The sequence below is a fragment of the Mobula hypostoma genome, chromosome 24, assembly GCF_963921235.1.
Source record: "Mobula hypostoma chromosome 24, sMobHyp1.1, whole genome shotgun sequence".
Lineage (NCBI taxonomy): Eukaryota > Metazoa > Chordata > Chondrichthyes > Myliobatiformes > Myliobatidae > Mobula > Mobula hypostoma.
Window position 1 is genome coordinate 34,159,849 of NC_086120.1, and position 26,838 is coordinate 34,186,686.

Genomic DNA, 26,838 nt, shown 5'->3' on the forward strand with positions numbered 1-26,838 from the left:
TTGTAAAGACACTGCCCAGGAGGAGGCAATGGTGAACCATTTCTGTAGAAAAACTTGCCAAGTATAATCATGGTCATAAGACTATGACCATCAATGTCATACTACACAACACATAATGATTATGAAAGATTCTTACTTATTGAACCTTTGCAATATTTCCACTATACTTTTTCACTCCCCCTCCCCATATACCTCCTAATAACCATCATTCACATCAAGGTACTCCATACAGAGCTCCACGCCAGAATAATGAATTTTTGCAGTCTTTTGCCTGTTTTAACATAGCAGAACCCCTTTCAAATAGCAACCTAATCGGTCAGTTTTCAAGTTTCATCCTGAACAATTTGAGTCAACTTGTTCTTTCCCTAAATTAATAACATTTGGAAACTACTTATTAAACAGTTATTGTTACAAACTAGTTAACAACCTTAGAAGAGGGACAATTCTTTCACTATTGGTCGTTTTTTTTACTCTTATTAAAAAGTACTCGCGCACCTTATACCGATTTAAATTATTAGGTGACGATGTTTTGTAATTGAGATTGAAACCACTAACACTACAGTATTCAATCTAGTTTGAAACTGCATTTGAAACCACAAGACCAGGTGATTGGAATGGAAATTATAAAATACTTTATCAGTAGGCGAATCAAATTATCTTGTTTATGGTCTCCACGCAAAGTACTCAAACTCAACTACCACTCTCGTGTGGACCCAACACACAAATTGTTTGAAAGGAACCGAGCTGAATCAATTCTTATAACACCGTCACGTCTCCCACTGAGTCTACAAAATTGTTTATAACATTGTAACAGTAGATAACTTTGTACAAAATATTTTTTCTCAAGTCGCATAATTATAAACACTCTTGCATCGAAGTGAAACAAAGGCTATTAGCCAGCATCTGTTACCCACCTGTGGCCAGATGGTATTTGCGCAAACCCGTCTTCTTCTCAATTTTCTCTAGAATGTTTGTGAAGAAGTTCTTCTCGTCCAGAAATTTTTCCAAACGCTCACGTAAGGATGGCATTTTTAAAAAAAAATTAGTTTGGTTTATTTTCAGCACACCCTATGCTCTAAGCAGAAATCAACTCCGTACAAAATTCCAGCCCGCCCTGCTGTTGGGAAAACTCGTAATCCTACAGTTGCTGACTCTAGTTTTATTTCCAATCCGTTTAACTATTGTTCAATCCGCTTCCGCCCCTATCCTCTGATTGACGTTGTAAATACCCAATTGGAGCAACTATTCGTACCTCATCCCCTGTTTGTGTGCAAATTTATCCCCATCGCGACCGAGAAATCGAGACAGACTGCTCCCTCGATGGGAAGTACATTTCCTATTTTTATTTACCCCCATGTGTGCTACCGTGAGCGGTCTGATATCCGGTTTATTAAAATGGATGTAGTGTTGCTGCCGCGGGGGAGGGGGGAATGAAACACTTGGACAGGTCGGAACGTCTTTGTCTAGTGAGATGACCTTACAGAGGCCCTGGAAAATTATGACAGCACTTGATTGGTAGGTAGGTTAATTTATAGTGCCCCTCCGCGTCCCCAGAAATTCAATTTAACCAGAATAGAAAATAGCGAGAGAACAGGGAGTTTATGTAAAATTGTGAGAGGTATGAATAGAGCAGATAGCCGGTACATTTATGCCTAGGGTCAAAAAGTTTAACCAGCATGTTAAAAACGTTTGACACGTATTTAAATGAGAGGGGGAAATAGCTTCGCCAAGCACCACCTGCCTACGGCCGGCTGAAAAAGCGACATCTCTCAGTGGCCACCACCCATTTTAGTTCCACTTCTCGTTCCCATTCTGACATGTCAGCCCATGGCCTCCTCTACTGCCGCGATGAGGCCACACTCAGGTTGGAAGAGCAACACCTTGCATTCCGTCTGGGTAGCCCCCAACCTGAATGGCATGAACATCGAGTTCTCGAACTTTCGATAATGCCCCCCCTACCTTGACCATCCCCCCATTCCCATTTCCTTCCCTTAGTTTATCACCTTACCGGCCCATCACCTCCCTCTGGTGTTACCCCCCTTCCCTTCCCTTTCTTTCAAGGCCTTCTGTCCTCCTATCAGATTCCCCCTTCTCCAGCCCTTTATCTCTTTCACCATTTGACCTCCAAGCACTTTACTTCACCCCTTTCCCTCTCCTGGTTTCAGCTATCACCTACCACCTTGTAGTTCTTCCTGCCCTCCCCCGCCTTCTTACTCTGACTTCTCATGTTTTTCTTTCTCAAGTCCTGATGGAGGGTCTCGGCCCGAAACGTCGACTGTTTACTCTTTTCCATAGATGCTGTCGGGTCTGCTGAGCTCCTCCAGCATTTTATGTGTGAAACTTGTTTTCACACATAGTGGTTGTTGCCAGGGGTGGTGGTGGAGGCAGGTACGATGTTTAAGGGGCCTTGGATCGATATGCAGAGAATGGAAGAAAATGAACAACAATTTTGACAGATGAAAGTAGAGTAGATAGAGTTAGAAGTAGAACATACCCACGACATGTCCTCTTCTCATTGTTACCATCAGGTAGGAGGTACAGAAGCCCGAAGGCACACACTCAGTGATTCAGGAACTGCTTCTTTCCGTCTGTCATCCGACTCCTAAATGGGCATTGAACCCATGAACACTACCTCACTTTTTAAATTATTTCAGTTTTTGCACCATTTTCACTGTAACTATTTAACATACACATATAAACTTTAATCGTTTTACTTATTTTTTCCCAAAATGATCACGTGTTGCATTGTACTGCTGCCGCTGTTAACAAATTTCACGACGTTATTAAACCAGATTCTGACTCTGAAACCGCCTTCCTCTCACCCACAAATATCAGAAAATGTTGGAAGTCTGGGGGGGGGGGGGAAGCTACAAAGGATGCTATGTACACTGACCAGCTGTAGAAAGAGTGTTAACGTTTCAGGTGTAGGCTCTTTGTCAGAACCAGGGCAATTGTAAAATTATTAGATTTCTTGTGTTAAAGATGTTAGACCAAAGTTATTGAAGTGCTGTGGCGCTGTTGCCGCACCTCTGACAGCCCCGTATCAGATATTTAAATGTAGAAGGCGAGGGACCAATTGATAGTAAACGGAAATAGTATGGAGCCCTTGGCATGGGTCTGCAACTCCCTAACTCAATGTCAACTCTCGCTCCAGTGTACCTGGCCGTGACGTCACTGACTGTCAACTGCCTTCCTGAAATTCACCTGGCTGTGACGTTGCCTGGAAGACGTCACCATCGCCGACCGTGGCTGGTGAGGTCACCGGCCGTCAACCGCCCAGCTGGCCCTCGCTCGGTGACCGTTGCAGCCGGCCCGGGTGGGGTCGGGCTGAAGGGCAGGTGAACCATCGGCTCTTCCCGAAGAGAAACCGCAGGGCGCGCAGCCCCCCCCACCCTCACCCCCCGGGGGCGGAGTTGCTCCTGAAACTTTATCGCGCCGCCTCCTCGCCCTGGAGCGGGAGAGCATGTCCCAGAGTATTTAATGAGTGGCGGGCGGTTAGTGTCCCTCCACCCCTCCCTCCCTTGTGCCGGACATGGCAGAAGATAAAGTGACGTAGTTCGCAGTAGTGGTCACAGCGGGCGGGGAATTCGCAGCCTCGTCCCCCCCTCAACCCCTTCCCCACCGGTATGACCCGAGTCGGCCGCCTGTTGCTGCTCGCCTTCCTCAGCCACTTCCTCGGCGGCGCCGGCGGCCGGGAGCTCTACACCAACACCTGGGCGGTGCGCATCTCCGGTGGAGCGGAGCACGCCCAGAACATTGCCTCTAGGCACGGCTTCATTAACCTGGGACGGGTAAATGGCTCTCTAAACCGAATAGTCAGTGTACCGGTGGTGGAGTGGCTCATCCTGCGCTTCCACCAACCCAGCAACTGTATCCTTTTATTTTGACGCCTTGCGTTTGGGTTCGCCTCTTTGCAGCAGAGCCAGGTTTCCAAGATGAAGGGTCTCGACCCGGAATGGTGACTGTCCATTTCCCTCTACAGATTGCTGCCCGAATCGCTGAGTTCCTCTAGCAACGTGTTTTTTTTCCCCGAATCTTCCCCCCCCCAAACTCTTCTCTAGAAAGGTTTGCACCCCGTAGTACTTTAAAAGCAAAGAAATTCACTCAAAGCTCCCGGCAACAGTGTGAAAGGCTGTGTTGATGATCTTGATTCAGGGACACATGTTGACCAGGTCTCTAAAAATAATTGCCCCTTGTTCAGAAATAGTGTCGCACATCCAACTTCGCATCCCTGTCATTCGCAAACTTACGAGCGTATCGGCCCCTGTAAATGTTTCTTTCAGAAGACAGTCCACGGGCTCCCAGCCACTGTTTTGCTTGCAGCTGTTATCATTCAGAAGCTGGATTACGTCCAGTAGTAGTTCTGTCGTTGTTAAACTATAATTTGAATTTCGAAACATCAGTGTAACCTTTCTAGGGAAGAGAGACTTGGAAATTATTCATACAGATTTAAAAAAAAATACTTTTCAAAATGGTTTAATTATTTTGGACACTTTTTTTGATGCACGATCATTGTTGCCTGGTAGGAAGTTGACCCATGTTAGCCTGCTAACATCTGAAAGCCGTTACCGTACTGCTGAAACGAATACTGCTGCAGTTCTGTTTTACAACGGTGATAAATCAAAGCTAGTAAATGCAGCAAAATAATTAAGTCTTTTAAGTTTTTTTTTCCAGGGTATTTGCGACAAGAGATGTTGTTAGGAGCAATTTCAAATGGCAAAGATAAAATAAACGCTATGCTAAATTTTCCCTGGGGACGCTGTTGCTCTTCATGTCAGTTTGGTCAAAATAAGGCCCTTGCTAGCTGGAAGGCTAAAAGTAAAATATGCTATTTCTGGATGTAATATGAAACGATGGTGGCATAAAATTAAGTGGAAATGTGAGCAGTGAATATGATGTGTAGTGGAGGAGTCTGGGACCAGAGGGCACAGCCTCAGAATAGAAGGACATCCCTTTAGAACAGAGATGAGGGATTTCTTTCCCCGGAGTGTGAAGTTTATTGCTACAGTTGACTGTAAAGGCCAAGTCATCTGGTATATTTAAAGAGGACTTTGATAGGTTCTTGACTAGTAAGGACTTTAAAAGTTACTGGGTGAAGGAAGGAGAATGGGGTTAAGAAGAATAATAAATCAGCCAAGGTGAAATGGTGGAGCAGACTTGATGGGCTGAATGGCATAATTCTGCTCTTGCGTATTATTACGTAGGTCTGTTTCCAAAGAGTCTTGGATAATTTGATAGGAATAACAGGAATTATAACATTCAACCCAACCAGTGATAGGAAGATCAGGAAGTAAATGTCAGAAGTATCATTTCAAAGTTGTTCTTTCTCTGATTCTAAAGATTTTTGAAGATGAAGATTATTACTACTTTAAACACAAAGCTGTGATGAAGCGATCACTCAATCCACACCAAATGCGACATAAGCGGCTAGAAATGGAGCCCAAGGTAAACTGCCTTGCAGTGTATATATGTAAATAGGTTTTAATATGTAAAACATGTACATATGTAAATATGTAAATACCCTGTTTTAGGCTTGTATCACTGAAAAATAATAGATTGCAATATTTTTTTCTAGTTTTGTTACTTTATGTATATCACTCTTATGTTGATGTTGCTTTAGGATTCAGAGGTTAGAATAGTAACGTGTAAATGTCGAACTTGCACTCCCTGTGGTGTCCAGTCTCAAAACATTTCATAGCATAGTAAAAGTTGACATGAATCCAAACTAGATGCTTTTTAGAGATGTAAAATAATGATATTTGAGTTTTTATTTGAATCAGAAGTCTGAAGAGAATTTCAGAGCTATGGGCCTAAGTCTGCTAATGTGTGGGATGAATACTTTATTCTTTATTGTCACCAAACAATTGATACTAGAACGTACAATCATCACAACGATATTTGATTCTGTGCTTCCCGCTCCCTGGAGTACAAATCGATAGTAAATATTAAAAATTTAAATTATAAATCATAAATAGAAAATGGAAAGTAAGGTAGTGCAAAAAAACCGAGAGGCAGGTCCAGATATTTGGAGGGTATGGCCCAGATCCGGGTCAGGATCCGTTCAGCAGTCTTATCACAGTTGGAAAGAAGCTGTTCCCAAATCTGACTGTACGAGTCTTCAAGCTCCTGAGCCTTCTCCCAGAGGGAGGAAAAGTGTGTTGTCTGGGTGGGTCATGTCCTTGATTATCCTGGCAGCACTGCTCCGACAGCGTGCGGTGTAAAGTGAGTCCAAGGGTGGAAGATTGGTTTGTGTGATGTGCTGCGCCGTGTTCACGATCTTCTGCAGCTTCTTCTGGTCTTGGACAGGACAACTTCCATACCAGGTTGTGATGCACCCTAGAAGAATGCTTTCTACGGTGCATCTATAAAAATTAGTGAGGGTTTTGGGGGACAGGCCAAACTTCTTTAGTTTTCTCAGGAAGTAAAGGTTCTGTTGGGCTTTCTTGGCAGTGGATTCTGCTTGGTTGGACCAAGTCAGGTCATTTGTGATATTGACCCTGAGGAACTTAAAGCTTTTGACCTGTTCCACTTGCGCACTACTGATGTAAATTGGGTCGTGCTTTCTGCTACTCCTTCTGAAGTCAACAACCAACTCCTTTGTCTTGCTGACATTGAGGGATAGGTTATTGTCTTTGCACCATGCCACCAGGTTCTTAATTTCCTCTCTGTACTCAAACTCATCATTACCCAAGATACGGCCTACATTGTTGTGTCATCAGCAAACTTATATATTGAGTTCGATGGAAACTTGGCTACACAATCGTGGGTGTACAGTGAGTACAGCAGGGGGCTGAGTACACAGTCTTGTGGGGCACCAGTGCTCAGAGTGATTGTAGAGGAGAGCTTGTCCCCTATTTTTACGGCTTGGGTCCTGTCTGTGAGGAAGTTGAAGATCCAGTTGCAGATCTGAGTGCTAAGGCCCAGGTTCCGGAGCTTAGGAATACAACTAGAAATTAAGAAACAGAACCATATGAAAGTTGTACTGTGGAGAAGGTTTGTGAAAAGCAGAGGGAAAAGTTTCTTTTTAAATATTGGGTACTGAGGATAACAATTTTTAGTCTGAGGCAACAGCTTCGAAGTAGGAAGATCATTTTTGGTAAATTGTACTTTTGGACTAGCTTGATTTTGAGGGATAGAAAGTTAGCTAAGAACATTTTCATAGTTGAGGGATGACAACAAGGTATTTGACAGCTTTAGCAACAGTAAATGAAAACAGGCTCTATTACAGAAGTGGCACAAAGGATGAGCAGTCTATTTTATCCTGGGTTAGTGACTCCGGTTAGAGTTGTTTGCTTACAGTGAGGAGATGTTCGTTTCAGTCTTTGCAGTGTTTAAACAAAAGGAAACCTTTAGCTCAGCTGGGACCCCATGTTAGACAAACAATCTTCTTGAAAAAGTATGAAAACTTTTCAGTAAGTGTTTATGGTGAAGAACAGGCCCTTTGTCATAACTCACCTATGCTAACCAAGGTGACTTCCTGAGCTATAACATCTTCCTGGATTTGGCTCATACCTCTCAAGCTTTCCTATCCAAATTTCATTCAAATGTTGTCATTGTACCCACACTTAATACTACCACCACCACCACTTCCTCGGGCAGCTCACTCCACATACCCGCTATCCTCTTGTGCAGCAAGTCTGTTCCTTTGGGTCCACCTTCTTTCCTTTCTCATGTTAAACCTGTGCCCTCTGGTGTTGCACCTCTCCCTGGGAAAACACTACCAATCTGTCTTATCATTGTCCTTAATGATTTTATGAACCTCCAAGGTTACCCTTTAACCTCTTTTGCTTCAGAGAAAACATTCCAACCTTAGTCTCTCCTTTACAGCTCAAGCCTTCCAGTCTTAATTATGCCCTCATGAATCTTTTCCGCACTCTATCCAGCTTAATCACATCCTTCTTGTAGCACAGGACCGAAATTGCACACAACATTTATGATGCAATTTATCAAAAATGTTTTGTACAGCTGTAACATGATGTTCTGAGTCCTGTACTCATTGTCCTTGTCGTTTGAAGGGATTGCCTTCACCATCTTGTCTACTATGTCACCACTTTCAGGGAGCTACAGTATAGACTTGTACTCCTAGGGTTATGGTGTGTTTTTAAATCCAGTACAGTATTGTGAAACATTGTATTCGCACACTTTGCTAAAGCTTGACATTTTTTTGTCTTTATGCTAGCCAATGTAAGTATAATTTATAGCCTGGCTTCCATTATTTATTATGTGTATTTTTGTTTTATTGGAAAAGGACGTATTAGTTGAGCATTAATAGCTATAATTCTGCTTTTCAAACATTTTGAGTATGAAGAACTTCAGTCTCTGACAGGAGAACCTTTACTACTGTCTGCTTAGGTAAAGTGGCTACAACAGCAAGTGGTGAAAAGACGCCAGAAGCGCTCATTTTTTGTTCCATCAGATCCTTTGTATCGTAAGCAGTGGTACCTGGTAAGTTTGGGTACATTTGGTGGGGGTGTAGAAATTAAGCACATTTTAAGTGCTCTGAATTGCTGCCCCAGTCAAGATGCATTGAGATTAATATAAATATGATAAAAGAATTTAAGTTTATTGTGATCTGACTGTACATATATATAACCAAATGAAACAATGTTCCTTTGGACCACATGTGAAGTGTGCACCACAGGTAAACATCACTGTAAACGGCTTGCTATCCTAATGATGAGACCTTGGTAGGGTATTGATTAGTTTCACAGACTTGGGGGAAGAAGATCTTACCCAGTCTGGTAGTCTTAGTCTTGGTGCTTCTATACCACCTCCCTGATGGTGGTGAGTCAAAGAGATTGTGGGATGGGTGGTAGGGATCCTCAGTGCCTTGGGCTCTTTATATAAGATGCTCCTGGTAAATGTCACAAATTGAGATGAAGGGAAACAACAGTAATCTTGTAGTTTTTACTATCCTCTGTAGGTTTTTGAAATCCAGTGCCTTGCAGCTTCTGAACCACACAATGATGCAGCCAGACAGGATCCCCTCGTTGATGTTCCTGTAGAAAGTTGCTCGAATGGGGGCAGGGGCCTTGCATGCCTCAGTGTCCTCAGAAAGTGTAGACGCTGCTATGCCCTCTTAACTAATGAAGAAGTGTTGTGGGTCCAGGTTAGATAACCTGTTATGTAAACACCAAGAAACTTTGTGCTTTTCACTCTCCAAGACAAAGCTGTTGATGTGCAATGGAGAGTGGTTGACCTGTGCCTTCCTGAAGACCACAATCATCTCTTCTCTCTTGTCCACGATGACACTCAGGTTGTTGTTCTCACACCATTTGACAAGTCTCTTTACCTCTTGTCTGTATTCCAAATCATCGATGTTGCCGATGAGGTCAACCAGTGTCATATCATCAGTGATGATGTGGTTTGAGCTGGATTTGGCAGCAGCATGAACTTCAGCAGGCTAATCACACAGCCCCATGGGGTACCAGTGCTCAGTGTGATGGAGCTTGAGATATTGCTACCAACTTGGACTGACTGGGGTCTTTTTGTCAAGAAGCCCAAGATCCAGTTACAGAGAGTGGTGATGAGTCCCAATAACAATAGTTTATCCACCAGCCTCTGAGGGATGACCGTATTAAACATAGGGCTTTAGTTGATGAACAACATTCTGGCATACAAGGCATCATTTTCTAGGTGGGATTGAGCGGAGTGGAGTGCTGAGGCTTTGGCATCATCAGTGGGTCGGTTTGAGCAATAGAACTGGAAAAAGTCCATTGTAGCTGGAAAGTGGCATTTTTATACGATTCATTACCAGCCACTCAAAGGACTTCATGATTGTTGAGGTCAGTGCCATTGGGTGTAACCATTTAGACTAGTTACCGAGCCTTTCTTGGGCACTGGAATTATGGATGTCTTGAAGCCTTTGGGCACAGTGGTCTGTTGCAAAGAGGTGTTACAGATCTCCATTAAGACCTCTGTACAGTGGGTCCCTGCAGCTTTGCTTGGGTTTACATTGGCTAGGATCCTTCTCACCTTGGTTGCGGTCAAACACTGTTCCTTGTTTCTCAGGTTGAGAGGGAGCTTTAGTTTTTATTTATTTAGGTTTTGTATTTAAAATTGCTAGGTGTACAAAGGGTTATTGTGTCCAAATGCAACTTTAGTATGTGGATAAATGATATGTCTGTGATCCCAGATTTTGGAGCAGTTCTCAAAATTGGACTTGTGATTTTCTTTAATTATAGGCCAACAGCTTCAAATGTCTTTTTCCCTTGTTCCATGCAAGTTTACCCTGCAGCATTGAAAGTTGCACTGTATGTTTTTATGTATTAAGCATACATGATGTGCTTTCCAGTTCAATTTCTCACATAAGGAAAATTCTGAATTGTTCTTTGTATTTTAGCTTTACAGGAAGGGTGAGAGAGTAGAAGCAGCAAGTTGAGAAATACAATTTCAAAAATTCTAATACAAACATTGATCATTGCAATACTTTGAAGACAATTTTGGTATGGGGATATTTCTTCAATTTGCAACAACTGTTACTTGAAAGATTTCTGAGTAGCAAATGCATGTAGTGGCATTTTGTATTATGATTTAAGCTTGATTAAACTTGGCTTCACAAGGAATTTATAGGAATATTTCCTCTGTATTCAATGGTAATTGGATATCTGAATCTTGTTCTATTGACTCCCGAAGGAAAAAGTTGATTTTCTACTCTCTCGATGTATGCTGAACACACAGACGTTAATACATACTGAACTTGCTTCTGAAGTTCTATTCCATTGTTGTCAATAGAAACAAATTTCCATTATTGCTTGGTAGGAAGAACTAATTTCTATCCGCGTTTTCTATTTTCTGCCAGTATATCCACTCTGATGATTGTTCTTTACGGTCTCTGATGAAAACTAATCTAAAGGCTAAGAAATTGTCCATTGGCCCAATTATTGTTCTGATTTGCTTAAGCATAAAATTTGATAGATGTCTAAGCTAAATAATGTGCAGTACATCTTTAGCTTGATATGTGACAGGAGCAGAAGATTTTTTTGCATGTACTTGTTCCTTTAACCCCACTTGATATACATTTGATTACAACTGTGCCTGGTTTTGGAGCACTTTGTGTTCCATAGGGGTGATAAGAGATGAACAGAGTTACTGAACATTTCCTATGCATCAATTTCTCTGCCCACACCTCAAAGACAGGCTTGTATTTATTTTCTTCCCTGAAATTTTTGCTTTAAAATATCATGTGACACTATACCAAAGACATTAATCATTAAAACGATCAATGGAAACTTGCCTTGTGGTGCAACTCCAAACTAACTAACTGTAGTTCACAACAGGACCTCTGTTTGCTTTCATAAGCCATAGGAAGAAAAATAGTTTGTCACCTTCCTTGCAGACAATGAGTGAAGTGTGCTTCAAGGTTGAACATTTGCACTCAACCTGAAAATGTATTTCTTGCCGTTTAAGACTGTGGTTGCTATTTGACATAGTGCTTAGTTGATTAATAGGCCGGGCAAATCAAATGACATGTTGTTTTCTGGAAACTGGTGTGATTTAAAAAAAAAATAATAATTCCAGCAATATGCTTGTTCACAAAGTTGGGATATAATGATTCACTATCTTCATGTTTTTAGATAAAAGGTCATTCTCAAACAAATGAATAATGTATATTCTTGTAAGCTGAGCATCTGTTTAGCAAATTTTAATGACTTGTTATTGAACATTAATTGACTAGAGTTAGGGTATAAGGTGGTGGCTATGTTGTGCAGAAGTACTGTGTTGGCTTTTAATCCTCAATGACTGTAGTCTCATTTGATGAATCTATCAAAATATACAACCCCATTTGATTCTGCTGTCTCTAGCATTTGCGATATAAGAATAAAACACTATTTTAGGTGTGAAAATATAATTTCTACACAAACCCTTTCTGAAGTGTCCTTGGAGCTTTTAGGTGTATCAGCGCTGTCAGTTTGGAATGTGTGATAATGATCAAGGCTTATGAAGAAAGTGCCATATTAATCAATGTATGTATTTATTGATGCATAGAAACATGGAAAATAGGTGCAGGAGTAGGCAATTCGGCCCTTCGAGCCTGCACTGCCATTCAGTATGATCATGGCTGATCATCCAACTCAGAACCCTGTACCTGCCTTCTCTCCATACCCCCTGATCTCTAATCCCTGATGCATTTTATGTGGTGACAGGTGCTTAACATTGAAAATGGAGCCTATGTTATAGTGGCCATTAATTTTATGATGGTTCAACATTGTATATATCTTATACGTATTCAAATAACTTTACATTCAAATACAATTGGTTTTTGCTTAGTTTGTATTACCTGTAGATCTTGCTTTACAGTAATCAGTTATTTATGTCTTATTTAGAACAATGAAATACCTAATGACCTAAATGTTCTGTCGGCCTGGAAGCAGGGCTATACAGGCAAGGGTGTTGTTATCACCATTCTGGATGATGGAATAGAGAAGGACCACCCAGATTTGGCTGCAAATTATGTAAGATCAAATAAGAAACTTTTACAAAATCCATCTTTAATTAATTGGACCTCTGTTAAAGGGGGGAATGATAGTAATCACCTGTTTTCATGGTGTGTGACAATAATTGCAGTGCTATTGGGGGAAAAACATCGTCTTGAAACGCCTCTTCCTAGAGATGCTGCCTGGCCTGCTGCGTTCACCAGCAACTTTTATGTGTGTCTTGAAACATATGAGTGAACAGTTTAGTGATAGCTTTGAATTTTACCTGATTTTCAGTGCTTAAGCAATGCTAAGCTTATTTATTCAGATACCCAGATGGAATCACTTTAAATTGCTTTCAAGACTGTGTAATAAAATGGGAGAAAATGAATTGGATCATTTATCATTTGCTGTCCAAAGATCCCTGCACATAGTGTATATGCTTTGTTTATGGTTCTAGTTACACTTGGTTGTGATGGCTGTGGAGGCAACTACTTTGAGGAAATTGTGACAATTCATAAGGCACCTAGTGGCTGTGAAGTAGTCTAGCAGGGTTATATCTTTAGTGGAAGAAACTATTTTTGCTAGTTTTTGCAACACACATCAAAGTTGCTGGTGAACGCAGCAGGCCAAGCAGCATCTATAGGAAGAGGCGCAGTCGACGTTTCAGGCCGAGACCCTTCGTCAGGACTAACTGAAGGAAGAGTGAGAAAGGGATTTGAAAGCTGGAGGGGGAGGGGGAGATGCAAAATGATAGGAGAAGACAGGAGGGGGAGGGATAGAGCCGAGAGCTGGACAGGTGATAGGCAAAAGGGGATACGAGAGGATCATGGGACAGGAGGTCCGGGAAGAAAGACAGGGGGGGGGGTGACCCAGAGGATGGGCAAGAGGTATATTCAGAGGGACAGAGGGAGAAAAAGGAGAGTGAGAGAAAGAATGTGTGCATAAAAATGAGTAACAGCTGGGGTACGAGGGGGAGGTGGGGCCTAGCGGAAGTTAGAGAAGTCAATGTTCATCCCATCAGGTTGGAGGCTACCCAGATGGAATATAAGGTGTTGTTCCTCCAACCTGAGTGTGGCTTCATCTTTACAGTAGAGGAGGCCGTGGATAGACATGTCAGAATGGGAATGGGATGTGGAATTAAAATGTGTGGCCACTGGGAGATCCTGCTTTCTCTGGCGGACAGAGCGTAGATGTTCAGCAAAGCGGTGTGTGGTTGGAGGAACAACACCTTATATTCCGTCTGGATAGCCTCCAACCTGATGGCATGAACATTGACTTCTCTAACTTCCGCTAGGCCCCACCTCCCTCTCGTACCCCAGCTGTTACTCATTTTTATGCACACATTCTTTCTCTCACTCTCCTTTTTCTCCCTCTGTCCCTCTGAATATACCTCTTGCCCATCCTCTGGGTCACCCCCCCCCCGTCTTTCTTCCCAGACCTCCTGTCCCATGATCCTCTCGTATCCCCTTTTGCCTATCACCTGTCCAGCTCTCGGCTCTATCCCTCCCCCTCCTGTCTTCTCCTATCATTTTGCATCTCCCCCTCCCCCTCCAGCTTTCAAATCCCTTACTCACTCTTCCTTCAGTTAGTCCTGACGAAGGGTCTCGGCCTGAAACGTCGACTGCGCCTCTTCCTATAGATGCTGCTTGGCCTGCTGCGTTCACCAGCAACTTTGATGTGTGTTGCTTGAATTTCCAGCATCTGCAGAATTCCTGTTGTTTGCTAGTTTTTGACAGTTTTTATTCCAGAAATGTGACCCTGCCATTTCTAATATTTTTGAAGTTGGGATTTTACTTATTAGCAAAAGCAAAATTGACGTTGCTTTCTGCCATTCTCTTTGGTTTGATTGCAGGATCCTAATGCAAGCTTTGATATAAATGACAATGACCCAGATCCTCAACCAAGATACAGCTATAACGATGAAAATCGGTGAGGTTCTTTGCATTTATTTGCTTATTTAACTGAAATGGTAGTAAGTTCACATATAATCCAGTAGCTGCTCTGGGTATATTATTAATTGATTGGGTGTTCATCAAATAAACAAATTCAATTGATTTTCAATGTACAGCCATAATCATGCAGCATGAAAGCACTGTTTGGTTCTGTCAGATCACACTGGACATTCATCACATCTTTTAGTACTCGGCCTGAAGTTGCCTTTGCCTGGATGAATTAAAGTGCTTTCACAACATTCTCGACAGTGAATTCCAGGGTCACTTCAGTCTGAGTGGAGAAAGGTCCTCTTGGATCCTCTCTAAATCTCATACCCTTTGCCCTAAATAGCAAATTGGCCAAACTGCAGAAAGAACATGCTTTTAAATTGTATGTTATAATGTATCATGTTCACTTGAACTGATAATGAGAATTTTGTCATAATTTAAAGATCAATCTATAAAAGGTGGCATTTCTGCCTCTGTAGTATAAGTCCTGTAGCATGTTAATCTAGACCAGTGGTTCCCAATTTGGGATCCATAGACCCTTTGCTTAACAGTATTGGTCCATGCCATAAAAAAGGTTGGAAACCCTGGTCTAGACAATATCCGTAAGGTGTAGCTGTTATTTGTGACAAATCTTCTAATGAAAAGCCATTGAATAAGTTAGCATAGTAGGAGGAAACAAAAGTGGCAGTGTTAACTTGAAGTGCTTATCATAGAAGATACCTGAGAATATTATTTTAGTGACTATACTGAGAAACAATGATGTCATATTGACTATACACAGTGGAGTACTGTTTCAATTTATAATTTGTAAATCATAAATTGTTTTGCAGACAACATCCAGCAGATGGCACTAGCTGACAAATTTATCACAATTATACAAAAAAATGTCCACTTTCCTTGAGGTGTATAAAATATTCAATAGCTTCATCTGTCCATGTTAGCAATACCTAATTACTGTTTTATGGATACATAACAAGTAACGTTCACAAGTTGGATCTGGTAATATGGTTGTATCCCTAATCAAAGATAGCTCTTATTTTTGGGCTGAGGAAAATATGTTTTGGGCATAAAGTCAGATCAATTAATAGTGATTTTCTAAAATATATATAATCAATGCAGAAACTTTGCTGTTGTATGGAAAGAATATTGCTGTGTTATGTCTTTTGGATGGCATCCTTTCTTCAAGCTAAGTGCAATCTCAATTTACAAAATATGAGGCACTTTATGAGAAGTCGTGAACCAAGGAACATTTTCCTAACATTGCTGCCACGGGTAACTTTTGGGCTCCATGGCAATCATTCTCAACTTGTTTGATGTTGTGAACCATCTTTCTTCAGTTATGAACTGCACCTACATGTTTTCCACTTTATTTAAAAAAAAGTTTCAATATCATATGAACTACAGGAGTTTGCTGATTCAGCTGCAGACAGGCCACAGATTGAGAGTGATTGTACAGGTTAGATTTATGAGTTTAGGTTTATGTTGCTATCACAAGTAATTATACTATTTTCTTTAACAGTCATGGGACTCGATGTGCTGGAGAAGTGGCTGCAGTAGCAAATAACCTCTGTGGAGTTGGTGTAGCATTCAATGCCAAAATTGGTGGTAATATTTCTTTTCATTTAAAAACGTGACATTTTATGCTGGCTCAGGTGTTCTTGTGGAATACCTGGCGATATGATAGTGTACTTACAAAGTTCCTGATTGATCATTGAGAGCTTTGGGCCATTAATCCTGAGTCATAGGATCCCGTGAATCCTGTCTTGACAATAAGGGAATTTTAAAATTAGTGATTAAATGAATCTGGAATTTGGTAATGGTAGCCATGAAATTTTTATTTAATAACCTGTTTATCCATTGATAGAGGTACCCGTCCTTGACCACTCTGTCACATGTACAACTGAAGCTGCTTACCTCAGGGGCATATGGGTAATAATTGCTATAATGTCCACATCCTAAAACAACACAGTATTCAATGGAACACACACACAATGCTGGAGGAACACAGCAGGCCAGGCAGCATCTATGGAAAAAAGTACTGTCAACGTTTTGGGCCGAGTCCCTTTGGCAGGACTGGAGAAAAAAAAACGAGTAGATTTAAAAGGTGGGGGGAGGGGAGAGAGAAACACGAGGTATTAGATGAAGCTGGGAGGGGGAGGAGTGAAGTAAAGAGCCGCGAAGTTGATTAGTGAAAGAGGTACAGGGCTGGAGAAAGAGGAATCTAATAAGCGAAGACAGAAGGCCATGGAAAAAAGAAAAGGGAGGAGGAGCGCCAGAGGGAGGCGATGAGTAGGTAAGGAGATAAGGTGAGAGAGGGAAAAAGGGATGGTGAATTGGGGAGGAGGGGCATTACTGGAAGTTTGATAAATTGATGTTCATGCCATCAAGTTGGTGGCTACCCAGACGGAATATAAGGTGTTGTTCCTCCAAACTGAGTGTGACCTCATCGCGACAGTAGAGGAGGCCATTGATTGACATATTGGAATCAGAATGGGAAGTGGAATTAAAATGGATGGCCACTGGGAGATCCCACTACTCTCAAGATGAGGCTTTTCATTCCGGAATGAAGATGACTTCCTTATTCAAAGAAGGGGGCTTTCCTTCCTCCACCATCAACTACTGCACCCTCAACTGCATCTCTTCCATTTTCCTCATTTCTGCTCTTACCCCATCCTCCCACTGCCTTACCAGGGATAGGGTTCCCCTTGTCCTCACCTACTACTCCACCAGCCTCCACGTCCAGCACAATTCTCCAGAACTTCTGCCATCTCCAGTGAGTCCCACCACCAAGCACATTTTCTCCCCCCACCAATTTCTGCTTCCTGCAGGGATCGCTCCTTATGCGACTCCCTTGTCCATTCACCCTTCCTCACTAATCTCCTGGCACTTATCCTTGCAAGCAGAGCTAGTGCTACACCTGCCTCTGCAGCACTTCTCTTACCACCATTCAGGGCCCTAAACAGTGTTTCCAGGTGAGGTGACAATTCACTTGCAAGTCTGTTGGGGTCATATCTGGTGTGGCCTCCTGTATATCAGTGAGACCTGAGTAAATTGAGAGACGCCTCGCCGAGCACCTATGCTCTGTCCACCAGAAGAAGCAGGACCTTCTAGTGGCCACTCTTTTTAATTGCTCTTCCCATTCCAATATGTCAATCCATGGCCTCCTCTACTGTTGCAATTCAGGTTAGGGGAACAGTACCTTATATTCCATCTGGATAGTCTCCAAACTGATGGGATGAACATTGATTTCTCAAACTTCCAGTAGTGACCCCCTCTCCCCCCCCCCATTTACCATTCCCCATTTCCTTTTCCTTCTCTCAACTTCTTCCCTGCCCATTGCCTCCCTCTGGTGCTCGGCCCCCTCCCTTTCTTTCTTCTATGGCCTTCTGTCTTCTTCTAGTAGGTTTCCCCTTCTCCAGCCCTGCATCTTTTTCACCAGCTCTTTACTTCATCCCTCCCCGTCCCACTTTTACCTATCACCTTGTTTTTCTCTGTCCCCTCCCTTCACCTCTTCAATTTACTCCACATCTTTTTTCCTCCAGTCCTGCTGAAGGGTCTTGGCCTGAAACGTCAACTGTACTTTTTTCCATAGATGCAGCCTGCTGAGTTCCTCCAGCATTTTGTGTGTGTCGCTCGGATTTCCAGCATCTGCAGATTTTCTCTTGTTACAGTATTCTATGGTCCTTTCAGCCCACATTAACTTAGTAAAAAGGAGGAGAGACTTGTAAAAGGTTCAGCAAATTGTGAAATTCACAGACCTTTTGTTAATTGTATTTTTAACAATGGAAATATTTTGATTGTGGTCCTTATTTCTTTTGTAGTTTAGAGGTAGTATTCTGTTAATATTCTTCTTGCCCTTTGTATCTTTTTGATTTGTATCAATATTGCCATCCCACTGTATCTGATAACCACGAAACATAGATTGATCTTTTATTTAGGAAAGACTAAATTGGCTTTAGACAGTGTGGATTTCCATATTATGTGATCACTGTGCCACATCCTTTTAGTTTCTCCAAATTTGTGCATTTTATATTTTTTTGTTTTCTCCCTGCAGGAGTGAGAATGCTTGATGGAGAGATCACAGATGTAGTGGAAGCCCGCTCTCTTAGCCTCAGCCCTCAGCATATTCATATTTACAGTGCCAGCTGGGGCCCAGAGGACGATGGGCAGACTGTGGAAGGGCCAGCAGTATTAGCAAGTCGGGCATTCCTTAAGGGCATTACAAATGTATGTTATAAATTCTGGAAGGGACAACAGTTTGATTCGAACTCCAATGCTAAGATTCGAGGCGTCTCTATTTTTATAGACTCCTCGGTTACTTTTATACAACATGATATTATTTCTGATCCGAATGGTAGATTTTTATTGGTTAGTGGTTTACTATTTAATATAAAAGTAGTTTTGGTTAATGTTTATGCTCCTAATATGGATTGTCCGGAATTTTATAAATCATTATTTAATCAGTTTCCGAATTTGAATGAGTTTTCATTGATCTGGGACGGAGATCTTAATACCTGTTTGTCTCCAGCTTTGGGCCGTTCGGCTCCTTTACGGACCTTACCTAATAAATCTGCAACTTTGATTAATTCATTTCTTTCTGATTCTGGGTCGACGGACATTTGGCGCTTTTTGCATCCTCAGGAAAAAGATTTTTCTTTTTTTTCACATGTTCATCATTCCTATTCAAGAACTGATTATTTCTTTATTGATTCTCGTCTTATTCCCTCAGTGATTAAATGTGATTATGATTCTATAACCATTTCGGATCATGCTCCACTTAAGCTTTCTATTAAAATTCTGGCCAATATACAAAATAATAGACAATGGCGTTTTAATTCGCTGTTGCTTCAGGACTCGGACTTTGTTAACTTTATGAATGAACAGATTGATCTTTTTTTTACAATCAACCATACAGAGGATATTTCTGTTAACACTCTGGGATACTTTTAAAGCTTATATTCGTGGTCAGATTATCTCGTATTCTGCTGCTTTGAGGAAGAAGCAGAAGCAGGAGGAGTTGGTAATTGTGGACAAGATTAAGGAAATTGATAAGAAATATGTTATAGCTCCTTCTGAGGAGTTATATAAACAAAGAACTGAACTTCAAATGGAACACAGTTTATTACTCTCGTCCTCGATTGTAAACCAATTAAAGAAAACAAGAAGTGAATTTTATGTACACAGTGACAAAATTGGTAAACTGTTGGCTAATCAATTGAAGTCTAATTATGCTAAATCTCAAATTAATCAGATTTATAACCAAAATGATCGACTAATATTTGATCATGTGGGGATTAATCAAACCTTCTGTGATTTTTACTCTTCCTTATATCAATCAGAGTCTCCTCGAGATTCTAAATATATGAATGATTTTTTAGATAATTTAGACTTCCCTGAGATTTCACAGGATATGGCTTCTATGTTAGATACTCCTATTACCATGGATGAGATTTTCTCTATGAATTTGGGGAAAGCTCCTGGCCCTGATGGGTTTACCGTAGAATTTTATAAATGTTTTGCTCCTTCATTAATCCCTTGGCTCTGTAGGGTTTTTGAGGCTTCATCGAAACTTGGTAAACTTCCTGAATCTTTTAATAGAGCGTCAATCTCTTTAATATTAAAGAAGGATAAAGATCCTGCTCAATGTGCATCTTATAGACCAATATCTTTATTAAATGTTGATTCTAAAGTTTTTTCTAAGTTATTAGCAAATAGATTAGAAAAAGTACTTCCCTCTATTATTTCGGAAGACCAAACGGGTTTTATTAAAGGTCGTTACTCTTTTTATAATATTCGTACACTGTTAAATATCGTTTATACTCCCTCACAAAATGTTCCTGAGTGTGTTATCTCTTTAGATGCCGAGAAAGCTTTTGATAGAGTAGAATGGCCTTATTTATTTAAGGTGCTTGAAAGGTTTAATTTCAGCTTGAAATTTATATCCTGGATTAAACTCTTATATTATTCTCCTGTGGCCTCGGTCTGTACTAACTCTTTAAGTTCACCTTTTTTCCCTCTTTTTCGAGGTACTCGACAAGGCTGTCCTCTTAGTCCCTTATTATTTGATATTGCATTAGAACCTCTTGCAATTGCCATTCGAGAATCTCCAAATATTACTGGGATAACTCGGGGCTTAAAGTCCCATAAATTATCACTCTATGCTGATGATTTACTTTTATATATTTCTAATCCTCAAAAATCCATCCCGGCTGTTTTAGAGTTATTAGCACAATTTGGTCTTTTTTCAGGTTATAAATTAAATCTTAGTAAGAGTGAACTCTTTCCGATTAATAAACAACTTCCCTTATATTATAAATTTCCATTTAAATTGATTAATAATTATTTTTCATATCTTGGGATTAAAATTACTTGTAAATACAAAGATTTATTTAAGACTAACTTTTTACCATTAATAGACCATATTACTCAACTTTCATCTAAATGGCTTCCTTTATATTTAACTTTGATTGGTCGTATTAACGCAGTTAAGATTTTTTTTTGCCAAAATTTTTATATATATTTCAGGCGTTACCAATCTTTGTTCCAAAATCTTTTTTTGACAAAGTTGACTCTAAAATTTCTTCATTTATTTGGCAGAACAAAAACCCGAGACTGGGTAAAATACATTTACAGAAAGCTAAGAGAGATGGAGGCTTAGCATTACCTAACTTTAGATTTTATTATTGGGCAATTAATATTCGACATATGAAATTCTGGTTACTGGACCAGGATATACTATCCATTCCTAAATGGGTAGTATTGGAATTACAATCTGTTCAGGGTTTTACACTTGGTTCCATTTTAGGTTCCTCTCTTCCTTTTGATTGGAAACGCCTTAAACAGGTGTCTAACCCGATAGTTAAATATACCTTGTGTATTTGGTTTCAATTCAGAAATTTTTTTGATCTTAATCAATTTGGGTTAGCGATTCCTATTTTAGGTAACATTTTTTCCTCCCTCTTTTACGGATCGTGCTTTTCAAATTTGGAAGACTAAGGGTATTTCACGGTTTTTGGATTTATTTTTAGATGGTTCCCTTATGTCTTTTGAACAATTATCTAATAAATATAACTTATCAAGAATACATTTTTTTAGATATTTACAAGTTAGAAATTTTCTAAGTACTATACTTTCTTCCTTTCCAATGCTCCCTCCTACATACATTTTAGATACTATAATCAACCTTAATCCATGTCAGAAAGGTGCATCGGCTATGATTTATAATATTATTATGAAACTTAGGAAAGCTCCATTTGATAAGATTAGGGTAGATTGGGAACAGGAATTGGGGTTTACCATTTCTGTGGATGACTGGGGGCAGATTTTACAATTAGTCAATACTTCCTCTATCTGTGCTAAACATTCCCTAATTCAATTTAAAGTTGTTCATAGAGCACATATGTCCAAAGATAAGTTAGCGCGCTTTTATTCTCATATTAATCCTTTTTGTGATAGATGTCCGGGGCAGATAGCCTCTTTAACTCATATGTTTTGGTCTTGCCCTACTTTGGAAACTTTTTGGAGAGACATTTTTAATATTATCTCCAAGGTATTGAATATAGATATCTCTCCTCACCCTATTATTGCTATCTTTGGACTACCTAAAATTTCCAGTAATCTTTCCCCTTCAGCCCGTAGAATGATTGCATTTCTTACTTTAATGGCGAAAAGATGTATCTTACAACATTGGAAAGAGCTTAATGCTCCAACTACCTTTTTTTGGTTTTCTCAGATGATATTATGCTTGAACTTGGAGAAAATTAGAAGCAATCTTTATGACTCCTCTTTTAAATTTGAACAGACTTGGAGATCTTTTATTCAATATTTTCATTTAATGTAATATATACCCTTCTTGTTTTTTTTCACTGTTTTTAATGGAGGTCGGGATTGAGGACGTGATTTTAAGTTTAACTCTGTTTGGTTTCAAGGTAGCCCATTGCTTTGCGTTGCTTTTAGTTAGTTGCACGGTGGGTTTTTTTGGGTTTTTTTTTTCTTTTTCTCTATTGATAGATATATAAAATTAGTATACTATTTTGTTACCTTGGTATATTATGTTTAAATTACATTGTTTGTAGTATTTTTTGTATTAATATCTTCTGTAATTTTATTATAGTCTAACAATGTATTAGTGTCTATATGGCTTACCTTTTTGTATACTTACTTAATAAAAAGATTTAAAAAACAAATGTATGTTATATTTTTTCAAGAAAAATATTAATTTATTTAATCAGCACTAGTTTTGATATACACTCTGTGGCCAATTTATTAGGTACAGGAGTGGAACCCAGTGTGGTCTTCTGCTGCTGTAGCCCATCCACTTTAAGGTTTGATATGTGTGTTCAGAGATGTTCTTCTGCACATTTGTGTTGTAACAAGTGATTATTTAGGTTACTGTTGCCTTCCTGTCAGCTTGAAGCTGTCTGGCCATTCCCCTCTGACCTCCCCCATTTAAAAAGGTGTTTTCGCCCACAGTGCTGCCACTCATGGATTTTTCTTTTGTTTTTCGCACCATTATCTGTAAACTCTAGAGACCATTGTGCTTGAAAATCACAGGAGACCAATTTCTGAGATACTCAGACCACCTGTATGGCACCAATAATCTTTCCACAGTCAAGGTCACTTAGATCACATTTCTCCCCTGTTCTGATGATTGGTTTAAACAACTGAATCTCTTGATCTTGTTAGCATGTTTTATCATTGATTTGCTGCTGCACGATTGGCTGATTAGATATTTGCATTAAGAGTAGGTTTACTTAATAAAATGGCCACAGTTTATTTGAAAATGTGCTTATGTGAGCCGGCAATAATGTTTTAGTGGTACAATAGTTTTGTCACTGTACTACAAGAGTATGTTATGCGTATTAATTATTTAATTTTGCATTAAAAAAGTAATTTTGACCTTGCATGACTGATTAGCTGAATATTTATGGCTATTTGTTTATTTAATCTTAGGGACGAGGTGGTCTTGGTTCCATCTTTGTCTGGGCTTCTGGAAATGGAGGTTTCCAATATGATAACTGTAACTGTGATGGCTATACAAACAGCATCTACACATTATCTGTGGGCAGCACGACTCAACTAGGGAATATCCCTTGGTACAGCGAGCCCTGTTCTTCAACGCTAACTACCACTTACAGCAGCGGAACCAGAAGAGAAAAGCAAATAGTAAGAAAATAAAATAATTTACCAACTTGTTCTTAAGTTTGCTGATGTGGATCACTAGATGGTAACTGATATTGTTTTGGTTCTGGGGAGTGGGGGTGTGTGTGGAAGGCAGGTCGTGTGTTTTGTAGATGGAGGGTGAGTACTGCAATGGGGGAAAGATATTGGTTCAGGATGCTGAAGTTGCTGTGATTTCTTTTTCTCCAGTTTTTTTTTCAACTTTTTTGTAGTCTTGTACTCACCCATACCATGAACTTAAATTTTCCATTTTCTATTTAGCTTTTGGTAATTTGTGAAGATTGTATTCTTTACATCTGGTTTTTCATGGAGTTTTTCTTGGATCTGATGTTGAAATGCACTCGTATCACACATTATGAAGAATGAGACTAACTGTCTTCTGTATTTGAAGAAATGAGTTTTTACTGTGCATTCTCACCTCCATTCAATGATAATTCTTCCCTCTTGGATGTGGTTAAGTTATAACTAGAATTCAATATACTGTGGTGCTTCGAGGGTGTGGTTGACAGCTCTCCCCAGCATTCTTGTTGGCCAGTGCTACTTGTTGTTCTTGTTTAGAGATGCATTCTTGGTGTACGTGTTCTGTAGAATTATGGTGGGATGTTCAAGTTCTTTTATTCTAGCACCAGTTATGCAGTTTTTCACTTGTATGCATGTGTGCCACCTTGACTGTAACCGGGGTGTGTAATAATATGATTGAATTAGTTCTCATGAGCCATGGCACTCTTGTCTGTTATTGTGCGTGTTGCAGTAAAAATGAGCTTTTCTTGTCAGTCATCATGGACTGAGTGCTTGCCATGTCGGTGTAAGGAATGAGATTAGAAATTGATGGCAAAATTGAAGAACTATGATGTTGGAAGAAGTGTATTAAGACCTGGAAAATAAGTTGCGTGGTATGCTTTCCCTGCACCCCTGGGCTGGGCTCCTGGAACGGGATGCTGACCCGAAGAGAGAACCTGGGAATTGAGCATGGTGTCTTCCCGGAGCATCCTGATGGTGCGATCATACCCAGGCTTCCCAACATGGGGTACACAGCGGAATGCATAACCTACCTCCCCCGTGGCCCATGCTGGGGATCCCAAAACATCGCAGCCATGGGAAGAGGGGAACACGGCGGGCACCACCAGCACTGCCAGAGAAAGAGGACCACCAATGGACCCCACAATTAAGGCCACAAGGTCCACCTGAAGCTCCCCAGATACAATGGTTCCGGCTGTCTGGGGCCTTACCTGGCATAAGACAAACTTGCTGCCTGGCACAGTGGGTGGAATCCCACTGAGATGGAGGTGCACCTTGTCCTGGCACTGGAGTGGAATGCCCAGTGGGCCTTCCTCGACCTAACGCCGGCTGAGCAGCATGAGTACATGGCTCTCGTAGCGGCACTGGAGTGGCTTTTTGAGCAGAGGCCATTGAAGGAAGTAATGAGGGAAGAACTGGACAGCAGGTGGTGCCATGTGAGAGAAAGCCTGGCAGCATTCATGGCAGATCTTCACCATTGTACTTGACATGGCTACCCCCAGTTCCCTCCTGCAGCCCAGGAAGCGCTTGCTCTCTTTGCCTTCGTAAAGGCACTGACAGTGGAGCACCTTCAGCAGCATGTTTGCTTAACATCACCATCATCGCTGGCAGAAGTGGAGAGGGCAGAAGTAATTTTAGCCCCCCTAGGTGTTCCAGCACTGCCTGAGACCTGAAACAACAATGGAGAATGCCTCTGTTTTCACTTCCCCAGGGAGAGAGCAAGGCCGATATGTAGAACACGTGGTGGTGGGCATTGGAAACTGTACGATAGTAGACATGGGGTCAACCATCACCGTCATCTGTCTGGGTGTCCTCCCCAACACAGACAAACCATCCCTGCCTGGGTTGACAATAACGGCAGTCCAGCTGGTTGTGGTCACCGGCAACTGTGCGGTGATGGCTGCGCATTGCAGTGGGGGAAAACAGCGGAGCACGAGGAGTGGCTGGCTGACATCTGGGACTCTTGCATCATTGGCCTGGATCTGTTGTCCCTCTGGGGGACTCGTGTGGATATGCCGGGGGCAGCGTTTTAGCTTGGTGCTGAAGCTGTGGCTCTCTGGCAGGCAGCTCCACATAGCAGGCCAGGCAGGCACAGCAACGACCACTGTTCTCACAGCGGCCTGCTGCTGTTCAGCACACTCTGCATGAGCCGAACGCAACACAGCGCCAGGCTGAAACCTGTGATCTGCACCAGTCATCGGCAATCGCATCAGCGCAGCGCGGTGACATCGGCAGCACTACTATGGTGCCCTCCAGAGTCCAAGCAGTGTGGGAGCTATGGCTGTGGAGCAGTGAGGGCTTGGATCAGGACCAGCAGCGGTGGCTAGAAGACCGTCAGGACCAGCACCTTGGCCTCTTCGCAGCCAGGAACGAGAACTGCAGATGCATGGGCTGATTCAACACCACATTAACATTGGGGACAATTAGCCCTTCTGCTTGTGGCCCCATCACCTGGCTCTTGCCAAATTCCAGGCAACAGAGCAGTAAATCAAAGAGATAGATGTAAGCTGGCATCATCGAGCCCTCCGACAGCTTGTGGTCAGCCCCAGTAGTGTTGGTCAGGAAGAAAGATGGGTCGTGGCGGTTCTGCGTTGTCCACCGCTGTCTCCCAGCAGGACTCCTACTCTTTGTCCCAGATTGATGGACTGTACTGCAGGTTTGACCTAGTTCAGCTCTCTTGATCTTTGCAGTGGCTACTGGCAGGTCGAACTGCCCCGGAGGCCTAGCCCAAGACTACCTTCACCATTGGTCAGGTGATGTAGCACTTCTGAAATAATGCCGTTTGGCCTCTATAATGCCCTGGCCATATGAGAGTGACTGATGGAGAGGGTGCCGGCTCACATTCTGTGGAGTCGCTATGTCATCTATTTCAACGATCTCTACTTGGTGCATGCCGTGGTTGTTGATGATGCTCTGTGGAATCTGGAAGAGGTCTTTGCCGCTGTCTGCCAGGTAAACCTGGGCCTCAGTGCTGCAAATTGCCGCCTGCTGCGCTGCCAGATGAAGTTCCTGGGGCACATGGTGGGTGCAGAAGGAGTGGCGACAGACTCTGAGAAGGTGGTGGTGGTCAGAGAATGACCTACCTCCCATGATGTCTCTGAGCTTGATGGCTTCCTGAGGTTGGCATCGTACTACTGCCAGTTTATTAAGGACTTTGCCACCATTGCGAGTTCCCCTCACCAGCTTACTGAGAAGGGGAGGCCCTTCACCTGGACTGACACCTATGCTGCCGCCTTCGACCGGCTTCGAGCTATGTTCACCCAGGCCCTGGTGCTGGCGTA

General features: G+C 41.6%; 2 protein-coding genes across 5 annotated transcripts in view; one reads left to right on the plus strand and one right to left on the minus strand.

Moving 5' to 3' along the window:
- Nucleotides 1-4,506, minus strand: part of LOC134337145 (receptor expression-enhancing protein 6-like) — a 38,796-nt gene extending 34,290 nt beyond the window's left edge. The window contains exons 1-3 of one of the 3 annotated variants that reach the window (XM_063031990.1): nucleotides 4,251-4,506; nucleotides 2,495-2,602; nucleotides 915-1,011 (exon numbers count right to left, since the gene is read on the minus strand). In XM_063031990.1, coding sequence (XP_062888060.1) covers nucleotides 915-1,011; nucleotides 2,495-2,503 — 106 coding nt within the window. In that variant the 5' untranslated portion in view covers nucleotides 2,504-2,602; nucleotides 4,251-4,506. Of the gene's footprint in view, nucleotides 1-914; nucleotides 1,169-2,494; nucleotides 2,603-3,204; nucleotides 3,313-4,250 lie in introns of those variants that run through there. The other 2 variants (XM_063031991.1, XM_063031989.1) reach the window with 2 other exon arrangements.
- Nucleotides 3,439-26,838, plus strand: part of LOC134337143 (proprotein convertase subtilisin/kexin type 4-like) — a 39,561-nt gene continuing 16,161 nt past the window's right edge. The window contains exons 1-8 of one of the 2 annotated variants that reach the window (XM_063031987.1): nucleotides 3,439-3,791; nucleotides 5,341-5,445; nucleotides 8,353-8,445; nucleotides 12,327-12,455; nucleotides 14,272-14,348; nucleotides 15,879-15,964; nucleotides 18,414-18,586; nucleotides 23,312-23,524. In XM_063031987.1, the coding sequence (XP_062888057.1) occupies nucleotides 3,627-3,791; nucleotides 5,341-5,445; nucleotides 8,353-8,445; nucleotides 12,327-12,455; nucleotides 14,272-14,348; nucleotides 15,879-15,964; nucleotides 18,414-18,586; nucleotides 23,312-23,524 (1,041 nt within the window). In that variant the 5' untranslated portion in view covers nucleotides 3,439-3,626. Of the gene's footprint in view, nucleotides 3,792-3,811; nucleotides 3,959-5,340; nucleotides 5,446-8,352; nucleotides 8,446-12,326; nucleotides 12,456-14,271; nucleotides 14,349-15,878; nucleotides 15,965-18,413; nucleotides 18,587-23,311; nucleotides 23,525-26,838 lie in introns of those variants that run through there. The other variant, XM_063031988.1, reaches the window with a different exon arrangement.